This window comes from Chironomus tepperi, unplaced genomic scaffold, assembly GCF_022539635.2.
Source record: "Chironomus tepperi strain 1889 unplaced genomic scaffold, CSIRO-AGI_Ctep_v1 contig_376, whole genome shotgun sequence".
NCBI lineage: Eukaryota > Metazoa > Arthropoda > Insecta > Diptera > Chironomidae > Chironomus > Chironomus tepperi.
In genome coordinates this window covers 1420497-1440679 of record NW_027226498.1, presented here as the reverse complement: position 1 = coordinate 1440679, position 20183 = coordinate 1420497, and the positions used below count along the sequence as shown (strand labels likewise).

The 20183-nt window shown below is 29.3% G+C and overlaps 3 protein-coding genes across 6 annotated transcripts; 2 read left to right on the top strand and 1 right to left on the bottom strand.

Annotated features, from left to right (window-relative positions):
- Positions 1–902: 902 nt before the first annotated feature.
- Positions 903–1989, bottom strand: mRpL24 (mitochondrial ribosomal protein L24). The gene is made up of 2 exons (XM_070647567.1): positions 1816–1989; positions 903–1621 (listed from the first exon to the last, which is right to left on the bottom strand). The coding sequence occupies exons 1-2, from the start codon at positions 1938–1940 to the stop codon at positions 970–972; spliced, it is 777 nt and encodes a 258-aa protein (XP_070503668.1). The 5' UTR covers positions 1941–1989; the 3' UTR covers positions 903–969.
- Positions 1990–2420: 431 nt separating this feature from the next.
- On the top strand, positions 2421–7814 carry Trl (Trithorax-like). 4 transcript variants are annotated; one of them, XM_070647504.1, is made up of 6 exons: positions 2421–2849; positions 4010–4288; positions 4348–4753; positions 4811–4948; positions 5014–5222; positions 5283–7814. In XM_070647504.1, exons 1-6 carry the CDS (start codon positions 2658–2660, stop codon positions 5442–5444), a joined length of 1386 nt encoding a protein of 461 aa, XP_070503605.1. In that variant the 5' UTR covers positions 2421–2657; the 3' UTR covers positions 5445–7814. The 4 variants fall into 4 exon arrangements, with proteins under 4 accessions (XP_070503605.1, XP_070503603.1, XP_070503602.1 ...); XM_070647502.1 differs by having other exon boundaries at positions 4999–5222; XM_070647501.1 differs by having other exon boundaries at positions 4811–4957; positions 4999–5222.
- Positions 7815–10979: 3165 nt separating this feature from the next.
- Positions 10980–17851, top strand: Sox21a. Its single transcript, XM_070647705.1, has 2 exons — positions 10980–11531; positions 17001–17851. The coding sequence occupies exons 1-2, from the start codon at positions 11296–11298 to the stop codon at positions 17626–17628; spliced, it is 864 nt and encodes a 287-aa protein (XP_070503806.1). The 5' UTR covers positions 10980–11295; the 3' UTR covers positions 17629–17851.
- The last annotated feature ends 2332 nt before the right edge of the window (positions 17852–20183 follow it).

Here is a 20183-nt window from a genome sequence, read left to right as displayed (position 1 = left end):
TGTTGAAAAATTTAAATTAAGTTTTTTAGATGAATATTAAAAAGTCACACATTGCTGGATTAAAGTTCTGCTTGTTTCCGACATATTTCTTCTTCGGGAAAAAATTGAGGTTTCATCATATTAAAAATTGGCATCACAATTTTTGACAAAAATACCCATTCGATTCATTTTATTTTAATAAACCGAAATGTATATTATAATTCACAAATTTTCTTAGTTATGCTAGCTGAATATCTTTAATAATTAATGGAAAATTCACATTTTGCTTTCTTTGTTCATCATTTTTTCTACGATTTTTGCTTTTCAAAATTTAAGCGTCAAACGCTCCTTTAGTACAATTCTTCAACTTTCTTCAACAATTTAAGCACCTTAATTACCTTTTATGTACAAACAAACAATTAATTTAGTTAAATCCTACTTAAAAACTTATTCCAAAAATTTTAGCTGAGAAAAAATTTATTACAACTTGCTTTAATTTTATCTCAAACCGTAATTTCTGAAATCACCCCAATTTGATTCATTTTTAATTTTTAAAAACCCTGCACAATTTTCCGTTACGTTTAAACAAGTTTTGGCTTTTTTTTGAAATTTTTTTTTAATGTAGCTGTAGTTCTGTAATTTGTGTATTACATATATTGTTGTGTCGATATACTAATGCATAAGAAATTAGTTCTCAATTTACCTCCTCTAATATGAATTTAATTATCACAGCAAAAGACTCATCAGTCTTTGGATTAGTAATATATTACAAAAAATCTATTGAATACATTGATTTGATACAAAGTAATCGAATTAAGAAGAACTTAATTTAAAGAAATATTTGTTTACATTTCTTTCAGCTGAATTGCGGATAATCCATTTTGTAATGGTGTTTGTGTTCAAATTTAAATCTAAATTATCGGTTTAATGTTTTTAATAAATGATTTTCTTTATTCAAATTTACTTGACTTTATAAGATTAAGCTTGAAACTAATACCAGAAAGTCTTCTTTGGGATTCTGTCTTCCTTAATGCCCATAGATTCCATAATGTCCATTTCGAATGTACACAATTTTGGTTTAAATGTAATTTCTTGTGCTACATCAACATCTGTGTCCTTTTCTCTGGTCATATAAAGTTTTTTACCTTTATAATCCATAGTTTCCTCGTTAGCTTTTGGAATAGGGATAATTCTGCCTGTTCTTTTTGATACTCTAACTTTCTCTCCTTCTTCTGTGAATCTCCATTCAACATCTGTAGCTTGAAGATCAGTTGGATCAACCAAAGCAACTTGACTTGTTACTAATAATGGCGCTTCTGATCTAATTACAACTCCAGGATAATCCTTTTCTTTACCGACTATTCTTAAATGACAATTCAATCCTTCAACCATCACCCAATTTCGTTCCTGAATTACTTGATTCACTATTCCTTGTTTTCCTTTATCATTTCCAATAAGGATTTCTACACGATCTCCGCGGAAGAAGCTCCAATTTTCAATAGGTTCAACAAAAACTTTCTTTCGCTTCATATTGGACATATTTTGCATTCGAAATTGTGATGTCCATGGTCGATTTGTTGTAAATCTGAAATTCTTCTTCTCGATTGCTGTTCGTGTGTATTGTGGTGCTTTTGGAGTTTCCCTTAAAATAACAAAATTTGTTACAATTGTATAAAATATTAATTACATATTAAATTTCCTATGAGAACTTCCTTTGCATATTTCAAGATATCTTTATTTAAAACAAGATCACAACTGTACCGACAAGCAAACAAGGAGATTATCCAACTAAATTTGCAAAACTATTTAGCTAACCAAAATAATAGAAATATTTACCAATAAACTTGTTCTGAAGCCCTTTTCACGTATGAATCCGGGAAATTTCCAAATGCCTTGGATAACTCGCCCACCTTTTCTAGGATATTGTGTCGTTTAGCTTGCAAAACTGTTGTTATCCTCATTATTAATCAATTCTATTTTTCTTTGATTTTTCTAAAAAAAGTGCTCACAACACTTTGGATTTAAATTTTTTAAAACCGTTACAGATTTTAAAACGCGACTTTAAAATTTTTAGTTTCTCATTTTATTTACAAAAATAAAATATAAATTAAATCAAAATAAGTGAATAAAAGTATTTTAATTAATTAACAACAACAATAACGCATTATAATAGTTAAAAAAGCATCTTTTAATTAAAGAAGAACATAAACAAAAAATAACAACATCAGAAAGTTTCAAAAGATCCAGGAAACTTACAGAATAAGTTATGACGTGTTTTTCAATAGTTTCTTTAATTATTTAGAGAGATAACAATATTTGAGAGCATTTGTAAAGCTGTTTAAGACAAGACAATAAAGTTTAGTCAAGTGAAGAAGAGTATATTTAATAATTAGAAAAATAAGTCATAGACATAATCGACCAGGCACTAGTTATTCATTGCTTAGTCTCCATTATAAAATATATTTTCTCTCTTATTTTCTCCGATTTTTAACAAATCTCATTCATTGAGAAAAGCTGAGTTCTTACACTTTTTTGATGAATCTATTTTTTAAGAAATTTTCCGATTTATCGAAAGTGAATTAAAGCAAAATTGTGGACAGATTGTGAATAAGTGAATTGAAAAAATAAAAAGACGCTAAAGCTATAGAAGAAAAAAATTTCGTGGCATTTTTTTCAAAATGTCTATTCCAGTGAATTCTTTATATTCGCTTACTTGGGGCGATTATGGAACTTCATTAGTGTCAGCAGTGCAATTGTTGAGGTGTCATGGTGATTTAGTTGATGTTACATTGGCTGCTGAAGGACGATCTTTTGAGGCACATAAAATTGTATTATGTGCTGCAAGCCCGTATTTGTTAAATCTACTAAAAGTAAGTACAGTTCAGTTTTTGCCTCCATATTCTTTTTTCATTCAACGGAACCAAATGTAATATGTTCATTCGAGCACTTTCCATCGTATCATATTGCATAAAAATCATTAATCTTATCCTATGATAATGTCAATTCTGGAGTGACTAGCAAAACACCACTTTGTGCTACAAGAATAAATATAAAAATTTCCAAAAAAAAAAAAATAACATCAGAAAATTAATGAGAGCTCGGAGAGGATGTTGTGGATGGATAAAAACAATATATATACACTACGATATTATTGTGCTCAACATAACACACACACTCCACTTCGTTCTGTTCATATTCTGAGAACGAAGGAATAAAAAAAGTGTAATAAGAATATTGGTCTATGTGGCTATAAGAAAATTGAGCTCTAAACTCTGAATTCGTATAAGATAGATTGCGATGAACGCAAGGAGGAAAAAAAAGTATTAAAAATATATATGAGGAGAAAATAACCAACATGTTTCCCAAAAATAATCTGATGTTCTCTTTTTCCCTCTGTGTACGAACATCCAGCTCAGAAATTCAATGAAATTCATGTGCTTTTTTACGCTCATGCCTCATACATTAGACCCGTTATCACAAATAAATGTGTTCCTTACGCTCAAACTTCTCTGAACCGCATCAGAGATCAAGTTTTTTTTATTTCATTTTCTGCTTTCAAGTTTGTCTTCTTTTTATTTTATTTTTTTATTCATTTTTATTCCTACAAAATAGTCGCCTCACATAAAACTCGGAGTAATACGAGTGAAAAAAAGTGAGCGCGTCGGCCGCAATATCAAAAATGTGATGAGGGAACAAAAAAATAAAAAAATATGTACGCACACACATTCAGCATAAGCATGTAGTCGTTGCTTTCATATTCATTCGAATGGATAGATAGATAGTCTCGAGAAGAAAAAAAAATGTATATATGAGTAATGCGCATGTAGCTGTAAAATGGAAAACTCACTTTCTGAAATACCTCTTTTTCTGTGCTTGCTTTCGTTCGTTTTACTCGACATTTCTCACCTAAAAGTATAAAAATATACTCGCACACTGTGCATATACGTTCTGTAAAGAGAACGTTCCTAAATCAATCGCTCTTTATTTTTATTTTTTTTATTTATCTCGTTTTCGTACATTTCATTCTCAGAATACATCATGTAAGCATCCAATTGTTATGTTAGCCGGTGTTTCGGCTAACGATTTGGAAGCTCTCTTAGAATTTGTCTATCGAGGCGAAGTTAGTGTAGATCATTCTCAATTACCGTCATTGTTGCAAGCTGCACAATGTCTTAATATTCAAGGACTTGCACCACAAACAGTCACACACAAGGATGACACGACTGCCTACACGTCCATTCAAATTCATCCCGGACTCGTACATCAGGACGTCAAGACTCACATCTTGGAAGTCGGCGGAAACATTGGCGTAAGTCTTTTATTTAATTAGTTATACCTAATGAAATAATTAATTTGTCGCGATTTTAGGAACAAGAGTTAATAATGCAACAGGCACCTCAAACCGTTCAAACCCACCATCAAGTCGTAGAGGAAATTCTTCCAGAACAAATGAGCGATGAGGTCACAAAAGAAGTTATCAATCAATTCTTACCACAACGAAAACGCAAGCCAAGAACCCCCAAAACCCCCGGAAAGCCCTCAAAAGTAATCAAAATGGAACCCCAAACGTCTGGATCGGAAACTCTTACAACCGTCACACAAGTCGCAACTGCCGTAGATCAAGGAACTGAAATGATTGTCGAAGAACAGGAACAAGTAGGTGAACTCGTTGAACAGGTCTCAATTGAAGAACAATCAGTAGACCAAAACACCTCGAATGTATCCGTAAAAACTGAAGGAGGAATGCCAAAAACACCCAAGGACAAGTCTAACAGTAAGTTTTATTGTCGCTCATACTTTGAAAATTTAATACAATTTTGACTTTCCCTAGAACCAAAATCGAAATCGCAATCTGAGCAACCCGCAACGTGCCCGATTTGCTCTGCCACAATCAGACAATCACGCAACTTACGAAGACATTTGGAATTGAGACATTTTAAGAAACGAACACCGAAAAAATTGAAGAAGGGTATGGCAGGTAAATTTATTTTCATAATGAATATTATCAAACATTAATAGAATCCTTCGAATTAGCTGATCCAAATGCGGGAAATACATCAGAACAAATCATTCAAGAAGGCGGAAACAATACAATCACAGTTACGATGGAACCAGGCTCAGATCAACAAACAATTACTGTAAATGGTCAACAAACAGGACAACAGCACGTTTTGACAACTAATTCTGACGGATCGCTATCAATTTCTGGACTACAAGGACACATCATTGGAAGTTTAGGAAACGTAAGTTGCCCTCACCTTAAATTTTAAAGAGTCATTAAATTTATTTTGGAAATTGAATAGGCGACAATTATCAGAACGGACGATGGACAACAAATTGAATCTGGACAGTTAATTACAACACACGAGCCATCATTAAGAACATCGACAGGTGAAGTTTACCGTGTTGGAACTACCGTATATCATATAGAAGAACGTCGTAGTGACCAACCTCGAATGAATTAAGGAAGATTTTTGACTTGGCCGTTTATCTAAATATGTAAAATGAACAAACAAAAATTGTGTAAAAAAAAGTTTCGGTGAATCTAAATATTTTTATTTAATATAAGTGTTTTCATATTGCAAACAATAAATTTGCAATAATTGAATTAATCTAGGCAAAAAAAAAACTACAACATAAAGCATATGATGTAAATTTCTTAAACAAAAGAAAGATTCGATTGGAAAATTTTAATCCATCAAATGAATGCTTTTAAATTTATACATACACGTAAAATAATTTCTTTTTTGCTATCAAATTTATAAGGCGTGAATATTTAATCTTCATAAGTTTTAATTCATTCTATTTCCTTATTTTACTTCAAACGTATATTGTTATTTTTTGTCCCTTCTAACATTTTTTAATTAATTATTATTAATACTTTTTTTTTAATTTTATTATATTGGGTTGCATTCATTTTTTTGTAAGGAACTTCTTTTTTAAAAAAATTAACGATTGTGACTTTATTACATACATACATAAATACATAACAAACAAAAAAAATTAGAAAAAAACGATAAAAAATATAATTGTAGGTATCTTTTAAGGGAAATAATAAAACAACTGGATAGTCGCAAATTAACGGCTATTAAGCGCCTTTTCTCGTATTAGGACATTTCAAATTCAGAAAAAGAAACTCGTTCATTTTTCATGCCAAACTCCAACGTACAACACTTTCATTAATGAACAGACAAGGAGCATACTCATGAGTATGCTCACAAAATTGAGCATGCTCAATTATATTGATTGAGCATACTCATGGACAATCTCATTTAATTGTGTATGGTCATTGTCTGTTAAGGAGTTTTGCAATTCTATTCTGTAAATTGCTTTAAGCAGACAAATTATTCACCATAATTCACTTGTTTTAAATATTTTGCATACTATTAGGCACAACACCTGATACATATTATTTGCAGTGCAAAAGAGATAATTAGTTAAATAAATTTTTTTCTATGTTTTGGTCATTAACTTTTATTATGAAGGCCAAGTATAACGGGTTTGTGCATGAAATAACTGAGCTTTGGATTCTTGAGACGATCGGAATGTTTTACATGACAAGGAAAGGCGCTAGAAAATAAAACTATAAATAAAAACTAGAAAATACTTTTGTGGTAGAGACATAACGATGAGATTGACTTTTTTGACAGTTTCTAAAATGCTGTTCGCGTAAATTGAGTTTATGTCTCGATAAATGAAGAATTAATGCGTTAAAGAGAAGGATGAATTAGATATAAGGAAATATCGTGTTTTTTGTTAAATGTGTTTTGCAAGAGTCGTTATTAAGAAATTAAGTTGCCTCACGTTTTTTTTTCTATTTTCTTCTTTAGTTTAAAAAACGCTGAAGTAGTAAAAAGATCGCACCGTACAACGGATGATCAGGGTGTATTTTTGTCTCGTTTGAAAGTTTCAGTCAAAATTTAAGTTTTATTCAGAAATCAAGTGTCTGTTTTTATGGTTCTAACGGTTTGCTAAATCAGTTTCCCATACAAACTCATTAGTGCTTACTTACTTGACAAAAATACACTAATAAGTTAATGTATATACCTGAATACACCCTCATTTACTATGCATAGAGTAAAATTATGCTCAAATACTTTTCTATTCATACTTTTTTTTGTGCATTATGACCTGAAAAAAATTATCGTTATTATTTTAGACGGAATTAAATCTCTATTAAAAAGCACTTATCAGTTATAAACATTTTAGTCATAAAATGATTGGGTATGTAAATTGGCGAAAATAGAAATGAGAAAATTTAAATTAAATCATTTATAATAATTTAGATGAATAACTAAAAACTCTGCTGAGGAACCAAATGTAATGTTTTTTTCTTTTAACTTTAAGTTTAACTTTAACCTTAATCAGATTATTGGAAACTGGAGGGAATCATAGATTTTCTTTGTGCAAATATAGATTAATTCTTAATAGATTTTTTTTAATTCAACACGAGTTTGCACATTTCGACAATTTCGATCATATGGCAGTCATATCAAAATATTTTAGATGTCATACGCAAACCTTATGATAATCAAGTAGGCAGCCATGTGATGCCTATTGTGCCACTCGAATATATTCATCTTGACCCGATTTTCAGACATGAATCTGCAATACTTTGACAGATTTTTGTGGATTAAACATTTAACACAATTTGAGCATTTTGACTGAGAAATCAAAACTATACTTAACTGTATCCACAAACTTTAATAAAATGGACATTTTTCACAAATTTTTATTAAAAAAAAAACTTTTTTTTTTTGTTTAGAAAAATCGCTCTTATAAAATAAAAAAAAAAAATACAGAAGGATTGAGAAAATTTATAGCCTTAAGTGTAATAAATTAAGTATAAAGCATATAAAAATAATGTCTATAAACTGATAATTTTTCTGTCAAAATACTAAAATAACTGTAATTTGAATAATAAAAAAATGAAAAAAATAAATAAAATTCCTTTTATTAATTGTTGATCCGCTCCTTGAGTATTAAACACGTTTGGCGCGCGCCGAAAAGAATAATAATAATGTTTAGTCTATAACATTACTCCACATGAAATTGAAATGAATGAATGAAATTGCTGAGAAGAAAAGAGAAAAACGCAAAATCGACACAGAGAGAAGAAGACGTCATTTTTTACATCGGAGATATTTTCTCCATGCCGCTATCCAAGTCTTCTATTTTAAGTGAAAAATTCTCATCCCTTCTCACCACGTGAGGAACTCTGTGTACGTACACGACGATATGAAAAAAAAGAAAAGATGAAACTTCTCAGAGGCGTCCAAAAAAATATCTCAATGAGAAGGTTTTTATTCCTGTGTTATGATTCTTTCCTTCTTTTATTATTATTATTGTTTATTTGTTTGTCTTGTACAATGTGCTATGCTGCAAAATAAGAGAATAGAACGATGCCTGCTTTATATCTCAATGAAAACAAAAAACAATTATTGTGGTTGATCTTATTATTTACATTCAAAAATAAGCTGATATAATTGGCATAAAATTGCAAATAAAGTGGGATTAAGCACTGCTGAAAATACTGTATACATAGAGCAGACAAGTGAGAGAGAGAAAAAGAGTGTGGAAAACAGTGAGATTTATGCTGTTTCACAAACTTTTTATACAAAAACGTTTTTCATTATTATCACATTTATTTCTTTATTCCTTTCAGCAAAACGACTGCACACAAAAGGCACCAGTAGTAGAAGAATGCAAAGAGAATAGGAAATTTTATGGCACATCATAATACATTTTTATTAACATAAGCTGCTTTTGATGAAAATAAAATAATATAAATGTGGCAAACTTTCACTTATTACTGATACTGATAAACTCATTGCTACATCCCTGTGTGCGAACAAATAATAGAATTGTTATTTTCCACAAAAAAAAATTATAAGTTACACTTCTTGTATCGTCAAAGCGCATTTTAGTGATTTCCATTTTTAGATATGTACCAAATCGTTTAGTTCCTTTGCCTAACTTTGAACTCATCTAAATTAGATGGCTGATTTGTTCCCTAAATAAATATAACTGAGCGTTCTCAATTCTGTAAGCATACTCATAAGCATGATCTTTGTATTTTTGGGATGGCTGTAGAATTTTTGAAATCCAAGCATTAGTCCAAAAAACTGAAAACTATAGCTTAACATTTCAAATTTCTGATTTTTTAAATATTATTCGTAGCATATCTAAAGCTTATTCTACGTGAGTGCCAGTATGCCGCGGTTTGGGCAACACATCAGTGTTAATCAACAAGGTACTCCGACTAGGTATGTCCCTAGTCTCAGAAATTTAAAAAGAAATCAATCTTAGACTTTTCTAGAATTTATCCATTACAATCTTTTAAACCAGTGTTGGGTAACCTTTTATTTTTCGGGACGCACCTTGTTAATAAGCGTCGAACAAATCCACAAACGACTCATGGGATTTCCAAAAAAATCGCTGCACACTAGTTTGTCGCGGCTCATAGGTTGCTCACGCTGTTTTAAAGCATCCCGAGTGGACATAAATAAATTATAACTAGTTGATGTCAATTTAATGTCCAGTTGATGTCTAGTCCTAAATTATTTTCATCCATTCAGGCATAATCAGTTATTAAATAGTTCATAAAACTTTAAAATCTTCGAATCTTAAATTTTATTAATGTTAAATTCTAGTTTTATAGAATTTAAAGTCGACAGTCAACACCTGTACATACAAGCCATTCTCATAATATTGCTCACAAAATTGAACATGCTCAGTTATATTGATTGAATACACTTTTGAGCACGCTCATTTAGATGAGTATGGTCATTTTTTGTTAAGGATAATTGTCTTGAAATGGATATCCATATCCATGACAAAACGTACCAATTAAGACACAAACACTCAAAAATCATGCGATGAAAAGAAACCACAATAAAAGGGCAATCACAAAAGGATGTGTTATGCTCAAAATAAACAATGATGAAGTGATAGTAAAATAGAAATTTGTCACCATGAGCTATTGAGCTATTGAACTGTCAACACTTATCAATAGAAAGGAAAACAATTTGATTGAAAAAGTCAGTCAAGTACTTGAATGATTGAAGGATGATCAAGAGAACAAAAATTAATCAAGTATTTAATTAAAATTTATTAGAATGAGCTACATACTTTATGAGAATTCCTTCAACAACTCTAACTTTGCTAAGAATGTATGACTGTGAAGAGCAATTCCGAAATATGAAAAAGTTTTGCTACGTTTTACTGTTTTCTGTTATCAATTTTTTAAATGTTAAGATTTTTTTTATTATTGCACATATTCTTCTTAATTCTTTCAAATGCTTTTTCTGTTCCCTCCCACAAAACTTTTTATTGGCTGTTGGTGCTAAAAATGTGTTGAGAAAAAAATTGTCCTTATCATACTGCGCGCAAAATCAGTCCATGCCATGTGACTTTATTGTTCATGTATGTGGTAGAAATAAAAGAAGTGAAATATGATTTTTTTTACCACCCCAGCATAATATAATGCAGTTTTGTACTATTATTCCTTATAACAATAATACAAATATTTTCACACTTGACTTTCGACTGACTCAGTACAGCTCTGACAGCAATATTGTTGTTTTTTTCTCGTACACACCACGTGCGTTCGGGAATCAGTTTTTATGTATCCACAGTAGCTGTACAATAGTATAGCGAGGAAAGAAATTTTCTTTTCAGTTCATCATACAAAAGGATACAATTGTTAGGTTTGGTGACTGCGCATTGTTTTGCATTTTTATCGTGTCTTCCATTGTTAAACAGTATCGAGTGAAAAAAAACACAAGAGAAATCCTTTACATCGACAAAAGATTGGATGAAAAGTAGAGTGAAAAAAAAAAGTTGTTTGCACATTGATAAGGACTGGATTTTGATGGCATGATTGTTAGCATACATTCACACACTGACAAAGCTCTCGATCACGTTTATTTTATATCTGAATTCTTTTTTTGTGTTATCAACAAACAATTTTTGAGCATAGTGCTTTCGGTGTTTGACCTGAACACATTAAAATAAAAAATAACAGAAAATTATCCTGTGCTTTACAAAGAAGAAAAGGAACAAATTTAGAACAAAATAATTCTTAAATCGGATTAATTTTTTTTAAGTGCAATGAATTTTCCTAATCAACAACATATTTTGAGGATTGTGTAGTGTAAATCAAAAAAGGAAGTCCTATTTTTTTATAAAGTCAAAAAGTGTCAATAGTTTATTTTTTACAAGAAATATTAAAATCTAGAAAAAATATACAAAAAAATCCTGGAATTGATTGAGGAAATAAAAATTTTTAAAATTTTAAAATCCCCGATTTTGAAGATGACTTCGTTCTCGTCCAAATCACATCCATCAGCATCAATGGATCATTCTAATTCGAATCATATCAAACGTCCAATGAATGCATTTATGGTTTGGAGTAGAGGACAACGACGAAAAATGGCAACAGAAAATCCAAAGATGCACAATTCTGAGATATCCAAAAGATTAGGTGCTGAATGGAAATTATTAACAGAAATGCAAAAGAGACCGTTTATTGATGAAGCAAAGAGACTACGGTATGCACATGAAAATTTTATTTACATTTCATATGGATTAAAACAAGAACAATGAGTTCCATTCATCATATATACTCATATAATAAAGACATTTTGAATCACATACATTTGCTATCAATTAATTTCATTGTACTTAAAATCACATCAATTGTTTTCGTGTGAAACAATAAAAAACAATGCAATTATTATTTTAGTTATAAATTCGGAAATGTGGTATACTAACGTACAATAGTAATGAATGCATCCTACATAGAAATCATCATAGATATATGTTAAAACTCTAACAATAGTTTTTTTTTTCAAAGGATTAAGAACAAATTATTATGTGTCTTTTATTTAATTGTGACATCACTTTTAAATCAGTCATTGATGCTGTTGAGGCATGCTTTAATTTTTGCAAAATCTTTTGTTGATTATTTTCTAATTTTTAATTTCTAGAGTTCAAAACTTTACTTTTTTGAGAATTTTTTTAATCTTTAAAAAAAGTTTCAAATGAAAAAATTTGTATAAAAAGTCAATCTCGGGAATGAAGTTGAAGGATAAGTTGCATGGTTAAATGTGAGAATTTCAAAATTTGTAAAAAATAACTATGGTCAGAAATGTAGCAGAATTGAATTCTAAAGAATTTACAAACATTCACGTTTTAATTAGGACAGTGTTGGTCAACTTGTGTGCCGCGACGCACTAGTGTAACTCAAAATCCTTTTGGAAATGTCATGAGCATGAACATGTAGTATGAGGTTTCGGTTATGGCTTAACACAAATATATGCATAATTTTGTGGTATGGCACAAAAAAGGTCTTCTCCCACTGAATTAAGACTTTAAGACAGTTTGAAATGTTTCCAAATTTTGATTGATTAAAGAAAATTCCTAAAATTCAAGTTGAATTGTTCACATAAAAGGAACAGTTTTTGCCATATCAAGATTATGCAGCAATATTCATGATCCTAAATAACATTAAAAAATCATAATAATATGACAATGGTGAGCATATACAATGAGGGAATTTTACATCCCTAAAATCGTGACAAATTTTCATGACTTTTTCAATGCACTTCCGTTTTTATTTCCATTTGTGTCCAATGCTTGATTAAATTGTTATAATTTAAATATATGGCATGCTTATTTTTTTTAGAGTGAAAATATCTTTTTGTCCTCTATGCTATTGTTATCTTGTGATGCAGCTGAAAAAAAAATTCATTCTCACTCGTCCTGCAATCTAAAAAAACATATGAAAATGGATATTTTTGTATTGCACTTATTTTGTATTCAGTGTGATGAAAATCCTTTTCATAGATATGCAAATATAACATAAACAATGCACAATTTAAAGCACTATTGTCAGCTCAAAAGAGCGGAAAAAATTCAATGAATGAATTGAAAATGTCAGAGAATCACGATTTGATAACAAAAAAATGTCAATGTTTGTCATGTCGCATAATAATTATCCCGAGCTTTTGTAAAGATATCCGCGCCCTCGTATGGAACTTTGGGGAGCAGCACGTGGTGAAAAGAATGAAATTGCATGGAATCGAATATTTAAAATGCATTCAAAAGAAACGGGTATTTCCATTGACATTGTAAAAAAAATGCTGATAGATCACCGACACATGATAAAAGACCTTAATGATGAACCATCAAATTAAATCACCATTCATCAATCAAATGCCTTTCAATTCAAACGCACTGAATAGCTAACAATTTTTTTCCTTTCACTTACATTTTTTTATCAAATTGCAAAAATATTGAGCTGTTCTTTGAACTGAATATGAGTTTACTGATGGGTGAATAAGATATGTTTATTATTATTCACAAATTGAATTGGATGTGTGAAAAATTTCAGTTAATTTCATCAGTTCATAATGAATTCTGGTATTTTTTTTATATATTAAATTGCACCAGATATACGTTTGCGGTCATATCTTTTAACTCAATTAGAGACTATTTGATTATTATGACAATTTAAATAAATTGTTGCAAACATATTTTTTATGCTTTTTTTATCATTTGGTAAATCATGATTTTAATTAATTACTCTTCATTTTACCTCGTTTTTTATAAAATTGATACATTTAATTCATTAAAGTCCATCACAGTGGCGTTTCCAAGTCTCTTAAAAAACGTACAACTTCACTCTCTTTATATAAATTCTTATTTATGCATTAAAAAGTTAAATTATTTTCTGACTTCAAGTTGTGGTATACCACGAAAATTCCTCCTATTTCCTACCATTGGGTTTAAAGAATACTGCATCCTAATCTGAAAAACAATTTGTTTATATTTTTGTTGAAAATGCAAATTCATGAATTTTGTCTCATTCTTTGATTTCGTAACTGCATTTCACCCGAACAACAAGAAGCATACTCAAGAGTTTGCTCAATTATATTGATTGAGTGTAATCATGAGCACGTTCATTTTGGTGAGTATGCTGGTTGTCTGTTTGGGCTCATACTTTAAAGAGGCTTAAGGAGTTAAGCCATAAAAAGTTTTAATATTCATGAACACAAATTAAAGTTTAAAATATGCTCATTACGTAAAGGGAGTGATTGAATAGTAAATAACCTTATCTTTCCATATTTTTAAAGAAAAAGTTAATGTTTTAAGTTGAATAATATTTCATGTATCTAATTTATGGAAAAAAAGAACTACCATTTTGTTGCTAAAATATTCACACATTATCTAACAATCTACCTTTATTGTCAATTTTCTATATTAGCGCTTTGACCTTTTGTTCTTTCTGCTGAATGGTTATTAAATGCCATTCATTTATCACTCTTGAATCAAAAACTAATTTGTTAATTGAAACCATTTGAGACAAAACTAAAATAAACATTTGCAAAAGAAAAGCAATTTTCTACACTTTTAGAAAAAAATCAAAAAATTCTAGATTTGCATGAAAAATTTTAAATATAGTTTTTAAAATAGTATAAAGGATTTAGAAAAGATTTCAATTTTAAAATCTTTTAAACAGATTTCAATCAAATTTATAATTTTTAAAACAGATTTCAAATTTAAAATCTTTAAAACAGATTTCAAATTTAAAATTTTTAAAACAGATTTAAAATTGAAAGTCTTTAAAACAGATTTTAAATTTTCTTTAAAAATTCTGAAATTAAAATTTTAGAATTGAAAAAAATTTATAATTTTAGAATTATTTCTAAGAATGCGAAAATTGAATAAAATTATAGAAAGAATTTCGATTAAATTTAGGTACTAAAATTCATCGATTTACTTCCACATTTCATTCACATTTTAAATATTTCATTGTAGATATTTTGACAAAAAAAAAAATATCATAATTTAATTTTCAATTGTTGTGCAAACATTCAATTTTGATTGGTATGAAAATGATAAAGAAGTAAGCAGCAATATAGAAAAGATGAAAAATAATTTGTAAGGTGTGCCCTGCCTTATCAAAATCTCTTTGCAATAATTTTTTCATACAAAATTATATTAACTTTCGCTTAAAACCCAAATGTAGAAAATCAATTAAGGAAAAGAAAACGAAAAATTTTCTTATCAATTAATATCAATAAAAAAAATCTTAAAGCCTATGTGAATCATTTCATTGACAACACGCCTTCTCTTTCCCGTTCCTTTTCTTAAGATATGCTTTATTAAACAACAATGGTTGTCTCTTATCGTAATCAACAACAATAAATAGTAAATAATAGATATACGGTGACATATAATAAATACACGAAAATTGTTAATTTTTCTTATCAATTTTTATAAATTTTTTTCTTGCTTATTCTTCTGTTGGATTATGTGAATGCATTTTACCACCGCGTGAATCATAAATAATAACTAATTTTATTTTTATTTGCTGAAAACCGATGTGGGTGTTTGAATATTTCAAATAATGTTATTGACATGTGTGTATAGGATCTTGATATTTATTTTATCAATACCTAAATTCTGTAACATCTACCAAAAATTTTAATGTAGACACAGAAATTATCATAAAAACTAGAATTCTTAGATCAATTTACTTACATAAAATTCATGAATGTTTCTTCCAAAAATTTATAAAATTTCACTATTTATGAGTCTAATCTAGAGATATTAGGGATATTAAAATTCATGTGCTCCTCAGAACAATCAAAATTCACTTGAAAAGTCATAAATTGGCAATAATTCCTTAAACTTCCTACTTTCTTCACCAGTTAAATGCAGTTAACGAACGCCCAATCGACACAAGTTTTTCATAGCAGCTAAACGGTGACCACATGGCTTCCAAGTGGCCATTTTTATGGTTGTTAACATGAAAATTGTCACTTAGACAAATAAAAGCTTGCCATGAATAATTTTTGCCGAACGAAAATTATTCAGACTGAAAAGTCTGTATGAAATTATTTTCGAAACCTATACGAACGATGATTTATTTATAAGTAAAAGTAACATAATTTAAAAGCTGAGTAGCAAACTCATAATAAATGATACAAAGAGTAATAAAAAAAGGATTAGACTCTACAAAACTTTGATGTCATTGTGACCCTATGAAGAAAATGACTTGACTTAACTACATAAAAAATTAATGTTGACTTTGAGTTCTGAATTCTAGTCTTTAAACTATGCGTCGCGATCTCCAGAACAGAATGATGAACTTATTAAATGTTTAATCGGACATATGTCAAAAACAGGCTTGAGAGACTTTTATGAGTTAAGTTTGAGTTCTAACTAAAAATGAAAAATGAAATTCATTTTGAGATTTAAGTCCTGATTAGTTTGAATTTGAGTTTTGAGTTACTTCATCCACCATGCTAAAAAGAGTTAATAATCTTTGTTTGCAAAATTGTCTCACTAATTAAGAATTTTAGTTTAGACGAAGTCAGGATATGCCCTGCACTACTCTCAAATATCGATTATCAAACTGTCCTTAAATGTCCTATGCAAAATTGTATGCGAGTATCCAAACGTTTATAGGCAAGAAAAAAAGGAGAAATTTTGATGGTGATGAGAAGGAAGAAGAAATAATAAGGGATTCTTTTGGTCGCAATAAAAAAGGACTTTCATTCATTCTATTATATTGTGTAAAAAATAATGTCAACAATCGTTGAGCTAACAACAAAAAATATACAGTGAGTGAGAGAGAAAGAGAGAGAAATGCGAAGGCAATGAGAGTGCTTTCTTTATGATATATAGGTTGCTGATAAGAAAAGGATACTATTTCAAGCTATTATTTTTTCATTTAATATTTTTTTTCTCTTTATCTTCATTTTTCTGCTGGTTCTTTTTTATTTTCATGGCTTCATTGTCTATCCTCTTTATATCGCATTGTAGAATAAATAATGGATGTTTTCATAAACGTTTTGTTTGCCACACCACTTCCTAAAATAATTTTTGCTCTTAAAAAGTATTGAAATAGCAACAAAAAATATCTTATTGTTCCTGCTTTCATTTTACTTCCGTTCAAATTAGACTCATCAATTTAATTTCATGTGTCGTTTTTTTAAATATCGTTTCAGATCACTACACATGCAACAGCATCCAGATTACAAATATCGTCCAAGGAGAAAGCCTAAAGCACTCGTAAAATCACCTTCTTCAAATGGACATTCAAATAGCACACATAATGGAAGTGCTTCGAGTAATAATGCATCACACCATCATCATTCAAATAACAACAATAACAATGATTCAAGGAGCTCTAATAATAATCTACACCATAATTCCAATCATCATCATCATCATCATTCACTGAAATCGACATCTCCAATTATGAACAATCATTTCCACCCACACCATCATCATCATCATCAGTCCACAAAATATCCATTTGTTCCCACGATAGAACTGCCAATTTCATTTCCAACAGCAACATCACAGCATACACAACAACAAGTATTTCCATCTGGCATTCATTATCCTTTAGTAGACCCAACACTTGCGTTAGATTTACAAGCTCGTCTTCATGCAATGTATATGAATGCTTATTATCCTTGGAGACTACCATTAATTTCTTCATCATCTCCGTCGTCACCATCTCAATCAAATAATGGAAATCATTATACATCATCACCGAAAATATCACCAACAACTACAACTAATTCGCCTCCATTATGTGAACCTGACACACAAACAACAATCATATGACCCACTCCTTTAAGATTCCTCAATTCAGAGTAAATTAGGATTTCCTCTAATTTATTTCCTCTTTTCATATGGAAATGGAAATGAAAAACTGAATTAATGGTAAAAAGTTATATAATACAAATCTAATACAGTAATTAAATTTACGAAGCATATACACTTAGTGTAAGTTTTAACTAATTCATTATTTTAATAATTGAGAGCCAATTCGTTTTTAAAATTATGATAAAGCAATTTAAAGTTCAGTAATGAAATTTTAACATCAATTAGATATATTGGATAAATCTATTTAAATTTCTTACTTTTTAACTAGTTATTGTGCAATCAATTCCTTAATTAAATTCAATTTTATTTTTAATTCTTTTATAGTTTTACTAATTTTCTTTTTAAATAAGAAAAAAAAAATAAAACTGATTGGAAATGGAAAGTCAAATAAAGAATAACTGTTTTCACGAACGTTGCAATCAAAATTAATTCGATATTTTAATTTTTCTTTTACTTTCATGTACCACGTTGTGAAGCTTGAAATTTTTAACGTATTTTACATTTTTAAACGACTTTGCTGAATTCCGCTGAATTGAAATTGTACCTAATTTAAATTTTTCCGTTCGTTGAATTTGAAATTTCTTTTTTATAAAATTACTAATACTGGAAATCTCTTAAAAAATGTGAAATAGAGTTTATGATTCATAGCTGAGATATGAAATCAGAAACATTTCTTTTTATTCCATGATTTATAATAATTTGGCAGGAAACAAAATTAGCTAGTCTTTTCATTGAATACACATAGAAAAATTGGTGTACATTGTTATGTCTATACTGGAATAATATAAAATCATACATTATCAAAGGGTGTGATATTATTTTATTATCAACAATACTCTTCATTGTTATGCTGAAGAAAATCCAACTGATAGGTTTCTGAGAGAAAAAAAAAGTATATTTTTGGTACGCAAATAAAAAAAACTAAGCAAATCGTTGTTCATTCTTGTCACGACTGAATTTATGCAATTGATTATTGTTCATGCCAAATAAAAAATTCAAAACATTTTTTTTTCGTGGGTAATCTTTATATTTATGAAGTTAGATTGTTTGTCTTCAAGCACTAAGAATAGAATGTTGTGTACTGAAAAATGTAATCATGTTCACTTGTCTTCATCATAATTACTTTTTAATTATGTTTTATATTCAATTTTTTAATTGCGATATTTTTTATTTAATTATCTTCAGGTTTTCTTTATTTCAGTTCTTCATTATATTCTTATGATTCATGTGTTCATCATCATGATTTTTCCATAAGAATCTCTTATAAAAGAAATTCAATTTTCTCTCTTCGTACAGACAGCTTATATAAAAATTTGCAAAATTACTTGTTTTCATCGAATCACTTAAGCGCATTTTTGTTCTAGCAATCAGTGATTGGTTAATATTCGAATTTTAAAAAAGAAGCAATCTACAAATTCATGATTTTCATCAATTATCGGATTTTCACGATGTAAACTTTTTAACGGTTACGACAAATTCAAATTTTATTCAGAAAACACTTTAAAGACATTGAAAAACATTATCAAAACATTGTTGTTTTTGTTTACAAAAATAAAAATTGTTAATTATATTATTTATGCGTTGATTTGAGCTCTCTACGATGTCTAAATAAAAAGTATTCAAGTAGATCAGAGCAAACAATCGAACAAAGTGTATTATTAAGGTGCCATTTTGAAGCAAGTTTTAAAAATGTGCTAAAAAATGTTACGTTTAAAAAAACAATTTGCACTCGAATGCTCAAAACAGTGGAAAAATTGAAGCATGCATTCGAAATTGAAAAAAATCTCGTAGGATTTGATGATAATATGTGTGAATTATTTAAAGATTCTATTATGCATAGATTTAAAAAAAATTTGCAAAAGAACATAATCTGGCAATTGTTGGAGAAATTGACACCAATCTTTAAATCTCACAAGTATGAGATTTTCTTTATAAATCAAAGACAATTGAGTATATAGGATACATAAAATACGAAATGTATCATTGCGAATGTCCTTAATCTTCTTTTCTCCTATCATATATTTTATATATTCAAAACAAGTTTTATAGCCTTTCTTTTCCTTTTAGTCGAAGGAAATTGGATCGCAAAAAAGTATTTCATTTTGAGATAGATTTAAATGAAGTGATTTCTTTTCTATTCTGGCACATACAATTGTGATCCTTTGAAGAATATTTTCTTTTTAGCTTTCTTTTGAGAGCAAAGTGATTCATCTTGGATGGTTTGCCTTTTTTGACATATTTAATCAAACTTAATGTAACCTTTCTCTGTCTTAGTTGGAAATATGTATCTCCTGTATCAAACCTATTAACAGTCATAATACAGATTCTCTTCACTCGTTAGTTACACCATACCAGTGCTAAGCAACTTTTGATGCAACCTTGATGGTAAACCACGACCAAATCCACACACGGCATACGGTGCATGGCATTTCATGGACTGCGGCACACAAGATGTCCACCACTGCACTAAACAGAATTTTATGCGCTCTAATCATTTTTAATGGTTAGTCTGA

Coding starts and splice junctions, on each gene's coding strand:
- Sox21a (XM_070647705.1), top strand. CDS start 11,296: ATGACTTCGTTCTCGTCCAAATCACATCCATCAGCATCAATGGATCAT. Junction 11,532..17,000: donor GATGAAGCAAAGAGACTACG/GTATGCACATGA, acceptor ATATCGTTTCAG/ATCACTACACATGCAACAGC.
- mRpL24 (XM_070647567.1), bottom strand. CDS start 1,940: ATGAGGATAACAACAGTTTTGCAAGCTAAACGACACAATATCCTAGAA. Junction 1,622..1,815: donor GCTTCAGAACAAGTTTATTG/GTAAATATTTCT, acceptor TGTTATTTTAAG/GGAAACTCCAAAAGCACCAC.
- Trl (XM_070647501.1), top strand. CDS start 2,658: ATGTCTATTCCAGTGAATTCTTTATATTCGCTTACTTGGGGCGATTAT. Junction 4,289..4,347: donor AAGTCGGCGGAAACATTGGC/GTAAGTCTTTTA, acceptor TCGCGATTTTAG/GAACAAGAGTTAATAATGCA. Junction 4,958..4,998: donor ATTGAAGAAGGGTATGGCAG/GTAAATTTATTT, acceptor AAACATTAATAG/AATCCTTCGAATTAGCTGAT.